Source organism: Callorhinus ursinus, unplaced genomic scaffold, assembly GCF_003265705.2.
Source record: "Callorhinus ursinus isolate GAN/ISIS: 27379988/994484 unplaced genomic scaffold, GSC_fseal_2.0 scaffold51, whole genome shotgun sequence".
Classification (NCBI taxonomy): domain Eukaryota; kingdom Metazoa; phylum Chordata; class Mammalia; order Carnivora; family Otariidae; genus Callorhinus; species Callorhinus ursinus.
The window spans coordinates 9,234,678-9,252,882 of NW_027397113.1; the positions used below are offsets into that span (position 1 = coordinate 9,234,678).

Below are 18,205 nucleotides of genomic sequence, written 5' to 3' on the forward strand. Positions count from 1 at the left end.
TCTCTCTGGTGGCACGAAGGGTGTCCTCAAGGAACCCAGAGGAGAGAAAGCCTGGGAAGTGACTGCAGGGGAGGGGATTTTTGGGCCAGGCCTTGATGGTCAAGGAGTGTTTCCCAGGGGCGGGGGGAACAGACCCACGATTACCAAGGATTTCCTCTGTGCCAAGGGTTTTATAGACGTTGTTGTACAGAATCCTCATGACAGCCCAGTGAGGAGGGTATTACCATGAAACCCCTTTTCCTGATGAAGAGGCTCAGAGAAAGGAAGTTAGTAGCCCAAGGGCACAAAGCTTGGACGTGACAGACCCAGAATTCAAATCCAAGTTTGTCCCCCATATTCACTCTTTCCCTACTGCAGGTGGTCTCAGTGTGAGGAGGCAGAAGGGCATTCTGGGCAGGGACTACAGCACGAGCAGAGGCCTGGAGGCAGGACAGGGGCTAGTGTGCTAAGCTGGAGTGAAATTCAAGAATAAAATCCCCCAGAGCTTGGCCCCCTGTGCAGGGGAGCAGGGCTGGGTTTCCGGGTTTCAGTGGAAGCCGAAACCCTGCTGGGCCACACAGGGCTTTCCAGGGGACCTGTCCCCACCCACTGGCTCTCCAGAGCGACTCTGGTTAGAGTCTCTGAGAGCTGTTGGAGCTGCAGTTTCTGGGTGAATGAAGATCGAGTGTGGGCACAGGAGGAAAATCTCCCTGTCTCCTAGCGGTGGGGCTAATACCTTCCAGAGGTGGCCTAAACCCCCCTTAAGACAAGGGCCCCCCTAATGTCAGGCACCCAGAGCTGCTGGAAGTCATCAGCCTCCCTCTGAGGAAGGAACCAGGGCCCTTCCCAAGCAGATGACTTCAGGCTGGGACTAGAACATCTCGGGGGGCGGGGGGACAGAACATGACTTCCGATCCAAGCCCACATTCTTAGCCACCAGGCTTCACGGTCGCCCCATGCTCCCCTCCACAAGTTACATGCAGGGTGCTTTTGAGGTGGCTCGAAAGTCCTTCCAACGTTTCCACCTATCTTAACCCTTAGCCAAGAAGGTGCATTCATTCATTCCTTCATTCATTCTTCACTCTCGGCCAGACTCCATGCCAGGCCCCAGCCGTGGTGGAGGACACAGATGTACTCACGGCTGATTATAGTCGGGTCTAATGGCTATCCCAGGGGTCAGAGCAAAGGGCTCTGGGAAAGGTAGAGGTGGGAGGGAATAACTTTGAGTCCAAAGAGCAGGGGACAATTGGAAGGGATCTTAAAGGATGAGTAGGAGTTCTCAGGGATGAGAAAGTGATGGAGAGAAAGAGCTATCCAAGCCTTAGACAACCTGGGAGACCTAACCTGCAAATTTCCAGAGGTGAGTGGACCAGGAGGAGAGATGGCCAAGGGCAGCAGTGACCCACCACTCTCTGTACACCCCTTGTTCTCCCTGCCAGTGGCCTAGTATCACGGGGCTTCCCCACCATTCTCTGCAAAGGTGCTCGAGCCCTGATTTAAATACTGGGAAGACTTGTTGCTTTCTCAGCCCCTGCCCCAATGAAGACTAGGATCTCTGGTCAGTGCCTCTCCCCGTGGTGTCAACCCTTTAGGCTTCAATCTGGGGTGAGTAGAGGCCTGGCTGAATGTTTGATCAGTGCCAAAGCATGATGGACACTTGGGAAGTTCTGCAGAGATTTGAGGTGAGCATCCCAGGCTCTGGCCACCAGCACCCACTGCTTTGGGCTGAGGGTCTGGCTCAGCCAACTGACCTCCCACCTACTCACTCCCAGCTGCATTCTGCCTTCCCAATCCATTCGTCTGGCTTGTGACTCTGTTTTCAAACTCCAGAGCCTTGGGGTGCAGAGAAGCCAAGAATTCACCCCCAAAGGGTTGGGTAAGGCACAGCAGCAAAGTTGGAGGCGTGTGAGCTTTGGAGTCTGACTGATGTGAGTCCAAGTCCAGGATTTGTATTTCTTAACCTCACTGAGCTTCCACGATCTTTCTCCACATAAACGGTGATGGTAATATCACCTTCGTGGAGCAATCAAGGGATTAGCCGAGAAAGGGGGCACCGCAGGGCCTGACTTAAAAGTTTGCATGCACAATCCCTTACTGCAGTTTGAAAGCCCCAGAGACCCCCAAACTGAAAGTGTTTTCATAACTCTGTTGGTGGCAACACCTGACCTGACCTGATGCAAGGTGTTCCTAGTCTTTGTTTATTCCACATGGTGTGGAAAATCATACATTTTCCTGCAGAAATATTAACGTATTTGATTCCAGTGCCTGGCCAGGCCCTGGTTGTGACATTACAAAGTCTACAAAAGGGCACCTTGTCCCCTTTCTGAAATCCAAACATCGCAGATTCTGAATTGTACCTGGCCCCACGGATTCCAGAAAGAGACAGAGGACCCAACGTGGTTTTCGGTTTCTCCCCTGAAAGAGTAACTGTGCGGGTCAGTCCTCCAAACTTAAGGCCAGAAAAGTTGCCTTAACCCCCCCTTCCTCTTCCCCTCTCCTTACCTTTCCTAATGGAAACCCTCCTCCAAAAGGAAGCTTGTGTATAAATCAATAAGGAAAAGGCAAACAACAGAAAAATGGGCAGACAGCCAGAAGAGGCATTTCACGGTAAACACACAAGACCCATAAACTTACAGGAAGTATCCAGCCTCACAGTCATCAGGCAAATGCAAAGTAGGGCCACAGGGAGATACTATCTGATACCTACTAGATTGTCCACAACTAAGATGTGGGGTAATACTGAATGTTGAGAATGGAGGTCAGCAGGGACTCCGTACATTGCTGGGGGGTGATAGTCAGGACAACCACTTTAGAAAACATTTCCATAGTCATGACCCAGAAATTCCACCCCTGAGCCGCACACACACACACACACACACACACACACACACACACACACACACTGCGATGGGTTGAATTGTGTCTCACAAAAAAAGGTATGTTGGAGTCCTAATCTCAATACCTAAGCATGTGACCTTATTTGGAGATAGGGTCTTCACAGAGGTGATCAAGTTAAAATAAGGTCACTAGGGTGGGCGCTAGTCCAATAGGACTGGTGTCCTCATGAACAGGGGAAATGTGGACACAGGTGTATGCACATAGGAAGAATGCCATGTGAACATGAAGGCAGAGATGGGAATGGAGCTTCTATAAGCCAAGGAGAGGCAAAGAAAGCCAGCAATCACCAGAAGCTAGCAGAGAGGCCCGGAACACACTCCCTCACAGCCTGGGAAGGAACCGACCCTGCCGACCTCCTGATCTTGAACTTTCAGCCCCCAGAGCTTGAGACAATACATTTTCTGTTGCTCACACACCAACCCGTGGTACTGAGTTATGGTAGCTCTAGAAAACTGAGTCACCCATTCCTGTAACAAAGGTTGCCTACGAGAGGCAGGGGCTGGGGAGAGCCCATGGGAGCTTTTAGGGGATTCTGGGAGGGAGAAGAGGGGAACTCACAAGGTACATGCCTGAGCCCCTCCTTCACTTCCAGAGGGCCAGACTCTGACCCCCCAAGTGCTGCCTGGAACCATTTCACGGCTTATGCTGGCATGGCTGGACCCGAGACCCGCCCGCACACAGGCAGGTGGCTGGAGGGGGTCTGTGAGGATCTTCAGGGAGGGCGTAAAGCCCATCTAGAGTGTAAGAACAGAGGAGCTGGCATTCGGGTGTGCCCGTTTTCCTTCGGGAGGGTTCAGGAACTTGCCCAGAGCCACAGAGAAGGTGTTGGAGCCTGGAATCAAACGCTAGCCTCCCAGAGCCCAGAGCCACCCTGACAAAGACCGATCAAAGCCCACACGATGCCCCTCTGCACACCCGCCCTCATGCCGACGAGACTAAACACCCACATCGCTCTGGGGACTTGCAAACTTCCTCCTTCAAGAATGAAAGGACGAGTTGGGTGAGATTTCTTTTCATGTGGTTGTAAGAACGTTTTTACAATAAGGATGACGAATGTGTACAGTGGGTGTGAATTTTCAGCTGGATTTGGGTGGGAGGGACAAGGAAAGAGAGTAGAATTGAGATCAGCCGTTATTAGGACCTTGGGTACATCCCTGTTCCTTTTGGGAGCCTCAGTTTCTCCGTGCTAAAATGGGCCAACTGAGCCAGCTTGGGTCTGACTGCCGGAGTGGGAGGCAGCTCTCTGGCCTCGGACTGCTTCTGGTGTGAGGATGCTCCGCAGACTGCACTTCCCTCCATCACAGCACGGCCCCCCTCTGTCCCTGCTGCCCCCACCCACCTGACCCTGCCACCAGCGCATCGGTTCCCAAACCAGACAATTTAAGATTGGATATCAAATAGTACTAAATCCCACAGCAAGTGGAATCGTCCTTTTGCTGCTCGTCAGGGCTTGGGATTACAAGCCTTGAACACAACACGCTGTGCAAGGAGAGAGTGACCCAGGCTTGGGTAGCAGGCTCTTTAATGCCACTGTGTTTTCAGTGTTTTGTTTATATGGGCATATTCTATTTACTGAAGAATATTTATTGGAGATGCATGATGGTGATAGAAGATTTCTAGGTTTTAATAAACTGACTTAGATTTGAATATGGAGTTGATCATAGTCAAGGGTTGTTAAATAATTGTATACGCATAAGGGTGAATCAGATCACATCCTTTGATATCTAAAACTCTCTGATGATTTCCCATTTCCTGTGGGTTCATTCCAAGCCCCTATGTGAGCAGTGCTCGCCAACACCTGCAGCCTGCCCCTCTCCTCCGCTCTCCCTCCCCCTCGGCAATCTCCTCCAGCACGTCCACCAACCGTTCCACTTCAGGGCCTTCTTGCCTGTGTTCCCTCCACTTGGAAGGTCCTTCTCCCTGATCTCTCGATCTCTCAGCATTCTAGGTTAATCTCATCATTCACATCTCTGCTCAAATGCCTCCAGAAGACTTACCAGGACCCCCATCCCACTCACTCTCCGTCTGCCTTGCTTTGCTTTATTTCCCTTGCTGCACATATTCCTCTCTGATATGAGACTGTTTTAAAACATGCTTGCTCATTTCTCTATTTTCCCCACTAAAATAGAAGCTCCTTGAAGTCTGAGGCTTTGTCCCATATCCTCAGTGGCTGAAAATGCTGCCCCACATTGGAGCTGGAGCTGAACAAATGAAGGGCAGAAATTGTAGGTGGGGAAAGAAGTGGCCCTGGCAGCAGAGAAGAGTGAACCGAGCTCCAACCTTTGAGGCCGGGAAGATGGCAGCTGCCAGAGGCTCGACCTGACGGGCTCATCAACGCCAGCCTTCCAGGCACTGAGCCAATCGGCTCCTACCCCCTGAACCAGCAAAGAGGGCCAAGTCAGTGACTAAACTTGTAGAAGGAGTGATGGAGTTATAACATCACCATCCAGAAACGGTGCTGATAATAACCAGTTCAGGCCAGAATCATCAATCATGTTAGGACTAGTGGGTAAAGGTTTGAGGGGGGCTAAAATTTTTACATAGTCTCGAAGAATCTGCCCACAAGATACATATTGGTTACAAAGAAGAAAAGAGTCACTTTACCTAGCGGACATCACCTTAGCCAAGCCATCAAACTTAGAACACCAAGATGGGACAAGCTGATTCGGCGGGCCTCTTGATACGACCCACTGAGAACACCAAGCACTTCTGTTCTATTCCTGCCCCAAGAGGTACGACCACTTGCGGGGAATCATCAAGCCAACCATGACTAGGGTCATTACACAGAATAACTGGACTATCAGGGCGCCTAGGTGGCTCAGTCGGTTAAGCATCTGCCTTCGGTTCAGGTCATGATCCCAGGGTCCTGGGATCGAGCCCTGCATTGGGCTCCCTGCTCAGTGAGCAGTCTGCTTCTCCCTCTGCTTCCCCACCCCCCACCCCTGCTTGTACGCTCTCTTTCAAATAAATAAATAAAATCTTAAAAAAAAAAAGCGTAACTGGACTATATTCTTCAAAAGAATCAATGTCAGGGAAGAGAAAGAAAATCTGAGAAAACATTCTAGATTAAAGGAAAATAGAGAGAGACAAGAACAAAGCATGGTACCCCGACTAGAATTTTCTTTTGCCTTAAAGGACATTATTGGAACAATTGGCAAAATCTGAAAAAGGTCTGTGGATTATCTATTAATGTTGTATTGACATCAGCTACCCCATTTTGACACGTGTATCGTGGTTAGATCAGAGAATGTCCTTTTTAAAAAAAAAGACAGACTGAAGTATTTAGGAGAAAGGGACCTTATGTCTACAACCTACTCTCAAATGATTCAGGCCAAAAGTAAGAGATAGGCAGACCAAAAAATGGTTAGGCTGAGAAAACGTAAAGCAATTGTGGTGAAATGTTAACAGTTGGGGAATCTGAGTGAAGAGCATATGGAACTTGCAACTTCTCAGCCAGTCTGAAATTTTGTTGAAATAAAATGCCCGAGAGAAAAAGAAGGCAGAGGCTGGGGGCGGGGTTGCCACGGATGTGTGCAGGAAGAGTGCCTGTAGGAAGGCAGCTCCTCACCTTGCCAAGCTGACATCTCAGAGCCCCGCTCACCCGGGCTCCCCTCAGACCACGGTGGACCACCGCCCAAGGCTGCGAGAACACAGGACCCCCGCTACGGCTCCCGCCCACCGGGCTGCCCACCCCGGCTCCGTGAGCTCGGGCACCTCACCCCCCACTCTGCACCTCGGTTTTCTCCTCCGACAAACAGGAGTAGATGGTGGCCCCCTGGGGTTTCTTCCAGCCCGGATACTGTCATGAAATTTCTAGAATCCTGTCTGCAGAGTGCAGCACATTTCTCCAGGGAGTTTAGTTCATTTGGAGAGGGCCTTTACTTTAGTTTAGCTGATGGAAGGAGGGGAAAGTGAATCTTCCCAAGCAGAGTGGGGGATGGACCTCCTCCCTGTCCGGGGCGTGGTGGTTTCCCACCTCTGTCCCCGGCCCGGCCCAGCTCCCATGCACCCCTCCCAGACAAGGTGAGCACCCTACTAAAATTTATACTAAAGCATAGATAAAATCCTTCCCCCCACCAAGCTCCATTTCGAAAGAGGGGTGGCGGGGGACACGGTGACCAGAAAGTGACTCTGGTCCCCATTCTGACAGCCACTGGCTACATGGCTGGAGCTCTCTATCAGTTTGTGCTTCTATAAAAGCCAAAGCTATGCTTGGCTTTGTGTGTAGCTGGGAGGGCGCAGTGACTTCACCTCCGTGTCCTCCTTTACTCAGCGCTCAGCAGGTGACTTCCAGATTAGAAGTGGGGTGCTCAGGTGAGAGCCCCAAGACATGTTGAGAAGCCCCCAGCTCCTCGCTCACACAGCCTGTGGCCCCCAGCCCCATGCGTAGACTCCCTGGGCATCTGTCAGCACTGCCCAGAGAGCCCAGCCCAGCTCGGCCATGATGGAGTGGTTGGAGGAAGCCTGGAAACATAGGGTGGAGCTTCTAATGTGCCCCGCCACCTCCTAACACAGGTGGAGGCCAGGGGAAAGCAAGGGGATCACTTTCCTATTATGGGATTCCAGTCCACATCTCCCCAGGGCCCTACGGCTTCTCCCTCCGTGCTGCCTCCCTGCTGAGGCGGGCCTCTCGGAGGCTCCCTCGGCGGCCATTTTCTGGCAAAAGGTAGTCAAGCCACAGGAATCTACAAAATGGTGGGCAGAAACTGGGGCTTCTCTCTGTTCTTTCTCTGCTGTCCCTGCGAGCTCCTGCCTGGCCCCAGGCCCAGCGGCAGTTATGGCCGTGGGGCTCTTTGGCGCCCCCCAAGGAGCCCCAGATTTCCCCAAGTACTTCATAGCCAACATCTCATGGAGCCTCATCCCAGACCTGGGTTCTGGAGGTTTCCATGAACCGTGATTTAGAGTCTGGAAAACTGAGGCTCGGAGAGGGTCATCCAGGAAGTGACTTCTGACTCACAAGTAGCTTCAAGGTTTTGTTTTGTTTTGTTTTGTTTTACCCCGGTTCCATGACAGCGAATCTGGCAGTGGGTAAGATGAGAAGTCTCCTGAGAATGGGGAGACCTTCCCTGAGAAATCTTGAGGGGGATGGGGTCGGTGGTCCAAGCCCTGCCTATTTTCCAGGGCTGGGAAAGAACATGGATTAGGAGTCAGAAGGTCAAGTCAACCATCTACCAGCTGTGCACCTATTAGCTGTGTGACCTAGGAAAAGTCCCTTCCCCTCTCTGAGCCTCAGCGACTTCATCAGTAAAATGGAGGTAATAACGTTAACATGTCCTAGTTCTCACATGACTTACAAATGTACAGAGTGTGGTCCAGGAGGCCGTCACCCCTGCGATTGCTCCCCTAACCTCCTGAAATGTACGGTTTATGCGTGTGCTTTCTGCGTGCCAGTCACTGTGCTTGGCATTTGCATGACTCCGAGCTCATCGAAGCCTCCTCACACAGCAGTGCAGGTGAGTCAGGAGGAAGAAAACGTGCCCTCTAGGGCCAGCAGGGCCCGCTGGTCAGCCCCTCCCTGCAGCCAGCCCCTTGGGGCTTTTCGCCTTGCCTGTCCGACCTCCAGGCTTCTGCTCAAATCAGTCCTTCTGCCTGGAATCCTTCCCCCCCACCTTTTTATCTTGAAATCACAGACTCACAAGAAGTTGCAAAACAGCATGGAGGAGGCCCATGTACCTATCGCCCAGCTTCCCCTGATAGTGACTATTAGGTAACTAACCAGAGTAAATTACCAAAACCAGGAAGTTCATACTGATGCAACACAAACTAACTAGCCTATATACATTTTACTCAGACCTCAGCAGTTTTTACGTGCACTCATTTTTAACACCGTCTTTGTGCCGGCCTCCTCCGTTTGTCTAGCCCCCTGAGACATCCGGGTTCCCGGTCTGGGAAGCCGCCCCGTGTTTCCAGGAGGCCCGAGCTCTCCCTCCTCGGACTCCCAGCTCCTGAAGGCAGTGTAGCCCCGTGATGGGGAATGTGGATTTTGGAGACCTACAGACATGGGTTTAAACTCCACACCAGCCACCAGCCTGGGACAAAATACATAACTTTCTGAGCCTCAGTGGACCCACCTGTAGAATGGGGTAATTGCCCCCATGTCAGGGCGGGACAGGATCAGCCTAGCTGCTGCTCAGAGAACGGAAAGTGCCCTGCAGTGGGTCGTAGTTTTGGCTGTCATTGGATTGTACCTGTGGTCACACCTATCCCAGGCTGACCCTCGTGTGTGTGTGTTTTTTGTTTTTGTTTTTTAAGATTTTATTTATTTGACAGAGCTCTAGAGACACAGCGAGAGAGGGAACACAAGCAGGGGTAATGGAAGAGGGAGAAGCAGGCTTCCCGCCGAGCAGGGAGCCCCATGCGGGGCTTGATCCCAGGACCCCGGGATCATGATCTGAGCCGAAGGCAGACGCTTAACTGACTGATGGCTAATGGCCCCACCAGTCATTGACCTGTGACCAGAGAGCCAGACTGAGCGGGTAGAAATGTACAAATGCCGGTCATATATTATTTATACATCTATCAGTTGCCGTCTTGCCAGCAGGGAAGAAGAAGAGACTCGTAAACACATTTGTTTCATTTAAATCCAATCAAGTGGTGAAGCCCTCTGGGTTGAGGGTGGGGGAGACATTGAGAATCAGGTTTGTAGAACTTGGGTCCAGAGGTCGTGGGTCAAGGGACCAGCCTGAGTGGAAGGCAGAGGCTATCCAAAAGCGCACTGCGCACCCATCTGCAGCGCATAGGAATCCTATCTCACATTTCGGCAAAACAATTAAAAAGCTGACCTCATTGCTGTCCACTAAGAGCCACTCCCATCTGCGGGGATCACCCAAGTTATTTGCTCTGGGACAGTCCTCTTCTTCTTGGTAAGTGGCTTTGAAGAAGCCCAAGAAGACTAGAATTTTCAAAATAAAGATGGTGGAAGTACATGGAAACCCACAGTGATGACACATTTATGCTAAGTGTCAGTTGGATCAATTGCTGTGTGTTGGTGCAGAAAGTCCTAGATCTGTGATGTTTACGAATACTTGGCTGCTAGCCTACGTGTGTGACCGAGTAACTGACTTTAGTTGAAATTTTAATTTAAAAAATTTAAGAGAATTTGGCCACATCTGTAAACAATACTAGAATGTTTAAGAGAACTTAATATTCACTCTGTTTAAACGTTAGTTTTTTAGAGCAGAAAGTATTCTACGAAGTCCTTGGAAAAGGCTTGTTTCTTAGAGGTATTTGAAGCATTTATTTATTTATCTTTTAAGATTTTATTTATTTATTTGACAGAGAGAGACACAGCAAGAGAGGGAACACAAGCAGGGGGAGTGGGAGAGGGAGAAGCAGGCTTCCCGCAGAGCAGGGAGCCCCATGTGGGGCTTGACCCCAGGACCCCGGGATCATGACCTGAGCCGAAGGCAGACGCTTAACGACTGAGCCACCCAGGTGCCCCTGAAGCATTTATAAGAGAATCAAATTCATTAAATTTGTAGATGCAGTTTAGATTATCTAAGGCAGTGTTCTCTGGTAGAAACATAACGCAAGCCACATAGGTCATTTATAATTTTCTAGTGGCCATGTGTTTTACAAGTCAAAAAGGAACAGACCAACTCAATTGTAATAATAAAATGTATTTAACTCAACCTGTGCAAAATACCTTTTCAACACGTAATGCATAAACAAGTTATTAATGAGATACTTGATGTTCTTTTTTTGAACACATCTTCAAAATCTGCTCTGTGTTACCTTTCCAACACTTGTGCACTCAGACTACCACGTTTCAAATGCATATTCTGGTGGTCGCTGTATGGGATATCACAGATCTAAGGGCACTCAATTATGCGCATTTGTGAGTGGTATTTATTATTTAAGGAAGCTTGCTCCGTTCGACCTGATCTGATGAAATATTAATCAAAGGCTCCCTGAGAGTCACTGTTAAAAATTACTGGACTTATAAATAAAATGAGTTTTGGATAATGAATTTACAAGTAAAGGGAAAAACCCGATTTTTATTTCTATTTATTTATTTATTTATTTTAAAGATTTCATCTATCTGACAGAGAGAGACACAGCGAGAGAGGGAACACAAGCAGGGGGAGTGGGAGAGGGAGAAGCAGACCTCCTGCTGAGCAGGGAGCCCGATGCGGGGCTCGATCCCAGGACCCCGGGATCATGACCTGAGCCGAAGGCAGACGCTCAACGACTGAGCCACCCAGGGGCCCCAAAAACCCGATTTTTAAAAATTTGTTCATTTAAGAAGCTTTTTTTAGCGTAACCACAAATGGCCTTCCTAGTACACGAAAGGAGCCCCGCAGGACCTCACCGACCACGGGCCAGATGGACCTCCGCACGGCCCTTGGGGGACAGGTCGGGTTATTTGTTACTATTTCGCACACAGAATGTTAGATCTGACCGAGCCCTTAGGGGTTTTCTGCCTAAAGCACCCCATTTCCCTGGAGCAAAAACCAGATCAGAGAAGAATGCATGGTGAATTAGAGGCCGGGCCCAAGCAATACTCCGGTCTCCCGACCCCACCCCGTCCTCCCCAGTCCAGCGCTTCAAGTTCATTCTCTCTGCCTCTTTGTCCCCGGTTGGCTGATCAGGAAACTGAGGCGCAAAACTGGAGGGTAGGAGGACAAACTGGGCCTGGACCCAGGCCTCCAGGGAGCACCAGCGGAATGGGAAAGTGTGGTCCCTGCCCTGGTCATTCAATAGCACACACCCAAGCCCGAGGAGAGAACAAGCCAGAGTCCAGGCAGCCAGGCCAGAGAAAGCCGTGTGAGGCCCCGGACGGAGCCTGGCGCTGGGGCTGCAAAGGAGAGCAGGCGAGGGGAGGTCTTGGCCGTGCCGGCTGGGGCTCACAGGGCCGGCCGGGGCTCCGCAGCTCTCGGGGAGAAGGCCCTGGACCTCCCTTGTGGGCCTCATTCTCCTAGCCCCTTTCCTCCCTCCTTGGTCTCTGTTGTTTGTCTTTCTTTCCTTTTCTTTCTCTCCTGGGAGGCCCTCACTTCCTCTCCCCACCCTGATCTGCCCTGCACACTGATTTTGCCAAGGAGAACCCTGGAGCAGATCTGGGTCCATCTTGCCCACTGAGGGCCCGGCTCTGCCGGGGCTGGGGTCTGCGGGACCTGGGTGGAGGGAAGGACGGCTCGGGCAGGTGGGCTGGGAGAGGGGGGGAGCGGCCTCCCCACATCGGCTCGCTCTGGCCCTCCCTACCCCACTCCTTGGGCTTTGGAGCGCAGTTTCCTTCGGCCTGCACATCCTTCCTGCCAGGCCCTGGTTCTCAGCAGGAGGACAGACACCATCGGGGGACACTTCAGAGGCTTTAAGGAGGCAGCATTTAGTGCTGTGAAATCTCATGGCAGAGAAATTACTCTCTGCTCCAAGTGCTCTCAGTCCCCCTGGAAAGTCAAGGAGAAAATGACAACTTGGGGGCGGGGGGTCTTTAACTCCATCCCCCATTCCCCCTTCAACAGAGAGCACAGATGTAGGCTTCAGGCTCCAGGGTCTTTGCATCCTTTCCACTTTTTGCCAACACGTAATAGAAATTGGTTTCCATCCCCACTTATTTTTATGCTTACCTTCACCTTATACTTCTGACACATGATATCAGTTTTCCACTTAACAGTAGTGACATAAAGTTTCCTTTCAAAACTAGTATTAGTAACAAGTGAGGCCATTGACTATAAATGCAGTTTTAGAAACACAAAGTAAATATCTGTACTGGGGGTGGAGTGGGCCGGGCCGGAGTGTCAGGAGCGGACGAAAAGTTCTCGGCTGGACGGACCTTGGCTCCAGGAGCCCCTTCATCTCACCCCGCTGAGCTCTGCTGGGGCCCTGGGGTCCCAGCTGCTGTCAGGCACCACTCCAGGCCAGTTCCCCAGGGCCCCGGGGCCGGCCAACAGACCTCTCCCTCCTAGACTTTTCCGAGCCGAGGCTGGTGGCTGGGCCTCATGGGAAAGGACAGGGAGTGGTGGTGGGAGGATCGCCCCTCTGACCGTCTGTCTGTCTTAGCTCAGGGGCAGAAGGTGGCTGAGCTCCAGGTGCTCTTGGCAGAGCAGGAGAAACCAAGCCGCCCCACATGGAGCCGAAGGTGCACACTTTCCCGCTCCCAGAGCTAAATGGCTTTTCCCGAACCAGTGTGGGGTCAGGAGCATGTGCCTCCAGAGAGAGGCAGAGAGAAGAGCTGCCCTCACCCCAAAAAAACTCCCCAGGTCTCCCATTTCTCCTAGTCAGCTTGGATGCCCCTCCCGATGGGGCCTCTCTGGGTCGCCTTCTGAAAGCAAAGTGAAAGCACTTGGGATCTCCCCTGCCAGGTGGGCTCAGACTCCCTGGCCCAGAATTCTGTTTCCATGCATCTCCCCACCCCCGAGTTGTGAGGTCCCAACAGAGGCAGGATGGGCCGCTGCCAGGTTCTTGCCAGCTTGGACCCCGCATGCAGCAGAGGCCAACAGTATCCAATGAGCACAGCCATCCCCCAAACTCTCTGGCCACCTGATGCCCCTGCCCAGGTTGCGAAGGGCCTTGGTGCTCAGGGGGAGTTCAGGATGGGGGAGGAAGCGCTTTCCCATTCATCTGTGCCCTAAACTACCCCTACTGGCTGCACCGGAGCTACCGGCTGTCCTCGGCGCCTGCTGGCTTCCCCGACGGTCTATGTCTGGACAGTAATACCGTGAATGGCAGAAGCCTAGTGAGTCCAGAGCCTCAGCTTTGGGGTCGAGAATACAATCACTAGTGGTCCTACCTTTCTGGAAGGCAGTCTGCTCCCTACTGAGAGTTGCCAAGAAATAGGGCTGGGGGAGTTCCCGAACCTACGGTGGAAAGCGTCTCCCTCCTCAGACCCTGGGAGCCTGCTGAGGAGACACCAGGCCTGCTGCCCACATCATCTCATGCCCGGGAGTCTTCTAGCACCGTCCAGGCACAACCCCGGCCCCTCCAGGGGGTTCCTGGAGCCTCTCCAGGCCCCAGTCGCCATTGACAGAGCTGGGGCCTCCCTGGTACAGTCCTGGCTAGAAGGCTCTAGAAAGGTGAGTGAGAACATGACCAGCAAGGGGGCCAAGAGACCAGGACCCAGGTCCTCCAGCACGAGTGGCAGGAGGTGGGAGAGGGGTCCTACCTGAGAGGGCTGCTGTCAGCAATCCGATGATCGTAGAGAGAAGCCACATGTCTGGGATCATTCCGACTGCTACGCGTGCCTGCCAGTGGGAAGGGCCATCCTGGGGTCGGGAGGGGGTTGTGGTTGCTATGTGTTCCTCACACCCACTCGGACCTTTGCTGCTCCTGTTTATAACTTTCTGTCTGCGCGAGAGAGAGCACTCCTTTACACGCGTGCGACCAAACCCAGCCTCTGAGTGTCTCTACGCCTCTGTGCTCTACTTGTGGTTTTGGTCTCCAGGAAGCCAGGCTGGTATCACAGGGGCTGTGAGGGAGAGCCCAGCTGCCTCTGCTGTGAGCCCACCCATGGTGGCTGAACCCCAGGAGTCACAGAGTGAGACACACACACACACACACACACACACACACTTCCTCCAAGTGTGTCCTAAGGAAAAGGGAAGAGAGGGCATGCTTCCTTTCTGGAGACCCGATACATAGTAGATGCTCAACCAATGCATGTAAGAAGAGTGGATGCATGACCCCACGGCCTGTCCCAGTCCACGGAAATCCAGCTCTTTTGGGATAAAATCCCAAAACTTACTTTGTCCTTGGGTGTGTTAATGGCTAGGAAGGAGGGTGTGGTCTTGCACTTTTGAGAGGAGAGAGCCTCAGATTCCCTTCAGAGAATTAGCAGTGGAGAAGGGACTGAGGGATGGTTTGTCTCCCCATCTCCTTACAGGCTAGAAGTGTCCCCTGAGATGGCGCAGGAGGCTACAGGACCCCCACCTGCCGGCACTGGGCTGGGTGCTCATTCCTCAGGGAGAGTCAGGCATGGGAGCTGGTCCAGGAAGGATGAACAGGATTTCAAAAGGCGGAGGCGGGGGGAGGCCTCTGGAAGGGCCAGAAGGAACGGCAGGAGCAAAATGCCAGGGCTGCTGCGGAAATGCTGAGTTGTGGGTTTTTATTTTTTAAAGAAAGCAGGGACCTCATGTGGGTTTTTATTTTATTTTTTTAAAGATTTTATTTATTTATTTGAGAGAGAGAGAATGAGAGATAGAGAGCATGAGAGGGAAGAGGGTCAGAGGGAGAAGCAGACTCCCCGCCCAGCAGGGAGCCCGATGCGGGACTCGATCCCGGGACTCCAGGATCATGACCTGAGCCGAAGGCAGTCGCTTAACCATCTGAGCCACCCAGGCGCCCTCGTGTGGGTTTTTATTTTTTAAAGATTTTATTTATTTATTTTAGAAGGGGGTGAGGAAGAGCGTGAGTAGGGGGAGAGGCAGAAGGAGAGGGAGAGAATCGCAAGCAGACTATGCACCGAGCACAGAGCCCGAGTCCGGGCTGGATCGCACAACCCTGAGATCGTGACCTGAGCCAAAACCAAGAGTCGGACGCTCCACAGACTGAGCCACCCAGGCGCCCCAGGGATCTAGTGTGTTTAATTTACCACTGCACTCCCTGTGGGGCATACTGTAGATGCTGAATGAATGTTATTGAGTGAATGAAAGAACAGAAAACTTAATTTGCTTGTATAAGCAGTCTCCTTGAAGAAATTGAGTCCAGAGGAGACTGGTTCCGCCCTGGCCCTTCTCTGTATGACCTCTCAGATTTACCTGGCCCGGCCTGACACTTCCCTCCTCCCCATTCGACTTCATTTCCCCATCTGTGGAATGGGGAGGATTTCTCCACTGGGTCCCAGTCCAAGGGGGCATCTGACGTTGCAGGTTTGGGAGCCACAGAGAGCCAGGCCCCTCCACCGTAAACCTTGCCCAGACCTATGGGGTGGACCTGACTCCGGCACCAGCGGAGGCTGCCCTCTTGTGGGAGGTCACTGGTAGCACAGGCAGCCGATGGGGGCCTCCATCTCCTGGGTTCACTTCCGTTCAACTGACACTTAGGAAGACTTTGGTGTGGGGAACTCTGGCATGGGCTCTGTGGAAGGTGAAGACAGGAAACCATATCCCTGCCCTCAAGGAGCACGGCGCTCACAAACCCAGGTGACCCAACCACAGGCCAGAGTAAGATGAACACAAGGAGAGGTCTCCTGCTGATGAGCAGCATCCTAGAAGAAACGCAGCTGAATGGGCTAGAGAGGATGGCTAGATTTCCATTTCTGACAATAGGATAAGCAGTATATGCCAAAAGTTCTCCTGATACAAAACACCAAAAAAAAGGAGGGGGACAAAATATTTGTAAAAATCCTTAAAAATGCAAAGTTGAGGTGGCAAGAAGGTAACAATAATTATCAGAGGCCAAAATGACAAGAAAGCACAAATCCAAAGAGATAATTGAGAGCAGAAGCGGAGGTTGCCTTGAGGTACCTGCTGATCCCAGGTGGCCAAGAATTTCAGTTTAATGAGACGAAACCTAGAGCCTGAGCAAATGAAAAGCAAAATCAGAAACCTACCCCCTAAAGCAAAACCAATGAAAAAAACATCCACAGTGAATGAACTAAGAAAGAAAACGCCTCTCAAAGGGATCTGAGAGAAGATGTGCTTGGCTCAGCATTGACTCTGAGTGGAAGAAAAAGAAATGCTATTCCTAAATGCTCTTAACCACAAGTCCACCTGCAACTGGGTCTGAGGGGGAATTCACACTACTTGTGAGGCAACAACACCACCACCGCAAACAAGCAAAGAACAACAGGAGAATTTAAAGCAGATAGCATGGGGCGCCTGGGTGGCTCAGCCATTAAGTGTCTGCCTTCGGCTCAGGTCGTGATCCCAGGGTCCCGGGATCGAGCCCCGCGTCGGGCTCCCTGCTCGGCGGGAAGTCTGCTTCTCCCTCTCCCACTCCCCCTGCTTGTGTTCCCTCTCTCGCTGTCTCTCTCTCTGTCAAATAAATAAATAAAATCTTAAAACAATAATAAAGCAGATAGCAGTTCCCAGGGCACTTTGCAGAAACAAATGCAAAAGTCCTCTCTGAAGTAAAGTAACTCACCTTAAATTTAAGTCTCAAAGAATTCCCACGGAAAAGTTCCCAGGAATGTAAGCTCACATGGACAGAAGGAAAGGAAGGAAGGAAGAAAGAATAAAAAACAGGATACAAATGTATTAATCAGGGTTTTCCAGAGAAACAGAATTAATGGAATTTACATGAGATTTTTAAAAAAGATTTATTTATTTTAGAGAGAGAGAACGAGAGGGTGTGGGGGAGGGGTGGAGGGAGAGAACCTTCAAGCAGTCTCCCCATTGAGTGTGGAGTCCAGGGTGGGGCTTGATCCCACGACCCATGAGATCATGACCTGAGCCAAAACCAAGGGTCGGATGCTCAACTGGGCCACCTAGGAGCCCCTATATGAAATACACTGTAAGGCATTGTCTCAAGTGATTTTGGAAACAAAGTCCCGAGATCTCAGTTGGCCAGCCGGAAATTCAGGGGGAGCCAGTATATCATTTCAGTTCAGGTCCAAAGGCCCAAGAACTGGGAAAACCAATGGTGTAAATTCCAGTCAGAGCCTGAGTCAAAAGGCAGGGGGAAGACTGGTGTTCTAACCTGAAGACAGGCAGAGAGAGACAATTCTTTCTTACTCCTTCTTGTTCTATTCAGGCCTTCACTGAACAAAGCCCATCCACAGTGGGGAGGGCAATCTGCTTTACCCAACCTATTGATTCAAGGCTAATCTCACCTAGAAACACCCTCACAAACACACCCAGAATAATGTTTAACCAGATATCTGGGCACCCCACAGATCATTCAAGCTGACACATAAAAGTAACCACCACAACAAGGCACTGTAAGTGAGAATTGCACAAAGCAGTAAGCAACAGACCCAGGCCCTCAAACACTTCAGCTACTGGACTTATGGTGTACGTAATATAAAATAAGGATGTTTCATATGCTTAAAAAATACAGTTGGTAATTGAGGCTGTAGATAAGAAACAAGAGACTATAGATAAGGAACTAAGTGACCAGGAAGATTTGGGGGGAAAAATAGTACTTCTATAAATGAAAAATAGAATCTTCAAAACTAGCAATCCAATGGACAGATTAAGCAGCGGACTAACATAGCCAAAGAGAAAACTAGTGAGCTGGACAGTAGGTCTGAAGAACCTACCTAGAATGCCACACAGAGAGACAAAGAAGTGTCTAAGAGAAGACTATGAAACAGAAGTTAAGAGACACAGAGGATGGAACAGGGTGAATAGGTCAAATCCAGAACTGATGAAATACATAGCCCTCAGATCCCAGAAGTTTCCCCATGCCCTGTCTGTTAAATAAAAAGAAATCTCTCTCAATAAAACTGGGG

The 18,205-nt window shown here is 51.1% G+C and overlaps 1 protein-coding gene across 4 annotated transcripts in view; it reads right to left on the minus strand.

The window, feature by feature from the left end:
- The window catches only part of CD6 (CD6 molecule), a 36,105-nt gene extending 21,873 nt beyond the window's left edge, over window positions 1-14,232 (minus strand). For 3 of the 4 annotated variants that reach the window (XM_025878619.2, XM_025878618.2, XM_025878617.2), the window contains exon 1: window positions 13,979-14,231. In XM_025878619.2, the coding sequence (XP_025734404.1) occupies window positions 13,979-14,039 (61 nt within the window). In that variant the 5' untranslated portion in view covers window positions 14,040-14,231. Of the gene's footprint in view, window positions 1-13,978 lie in introns of all 4 variants that reach the window. The other variant, XM_025878620.2, reaches the window with a different exon arrangement.
- Window positions 14,233-18,205: the final 3,973 nt, after the last annotated feature.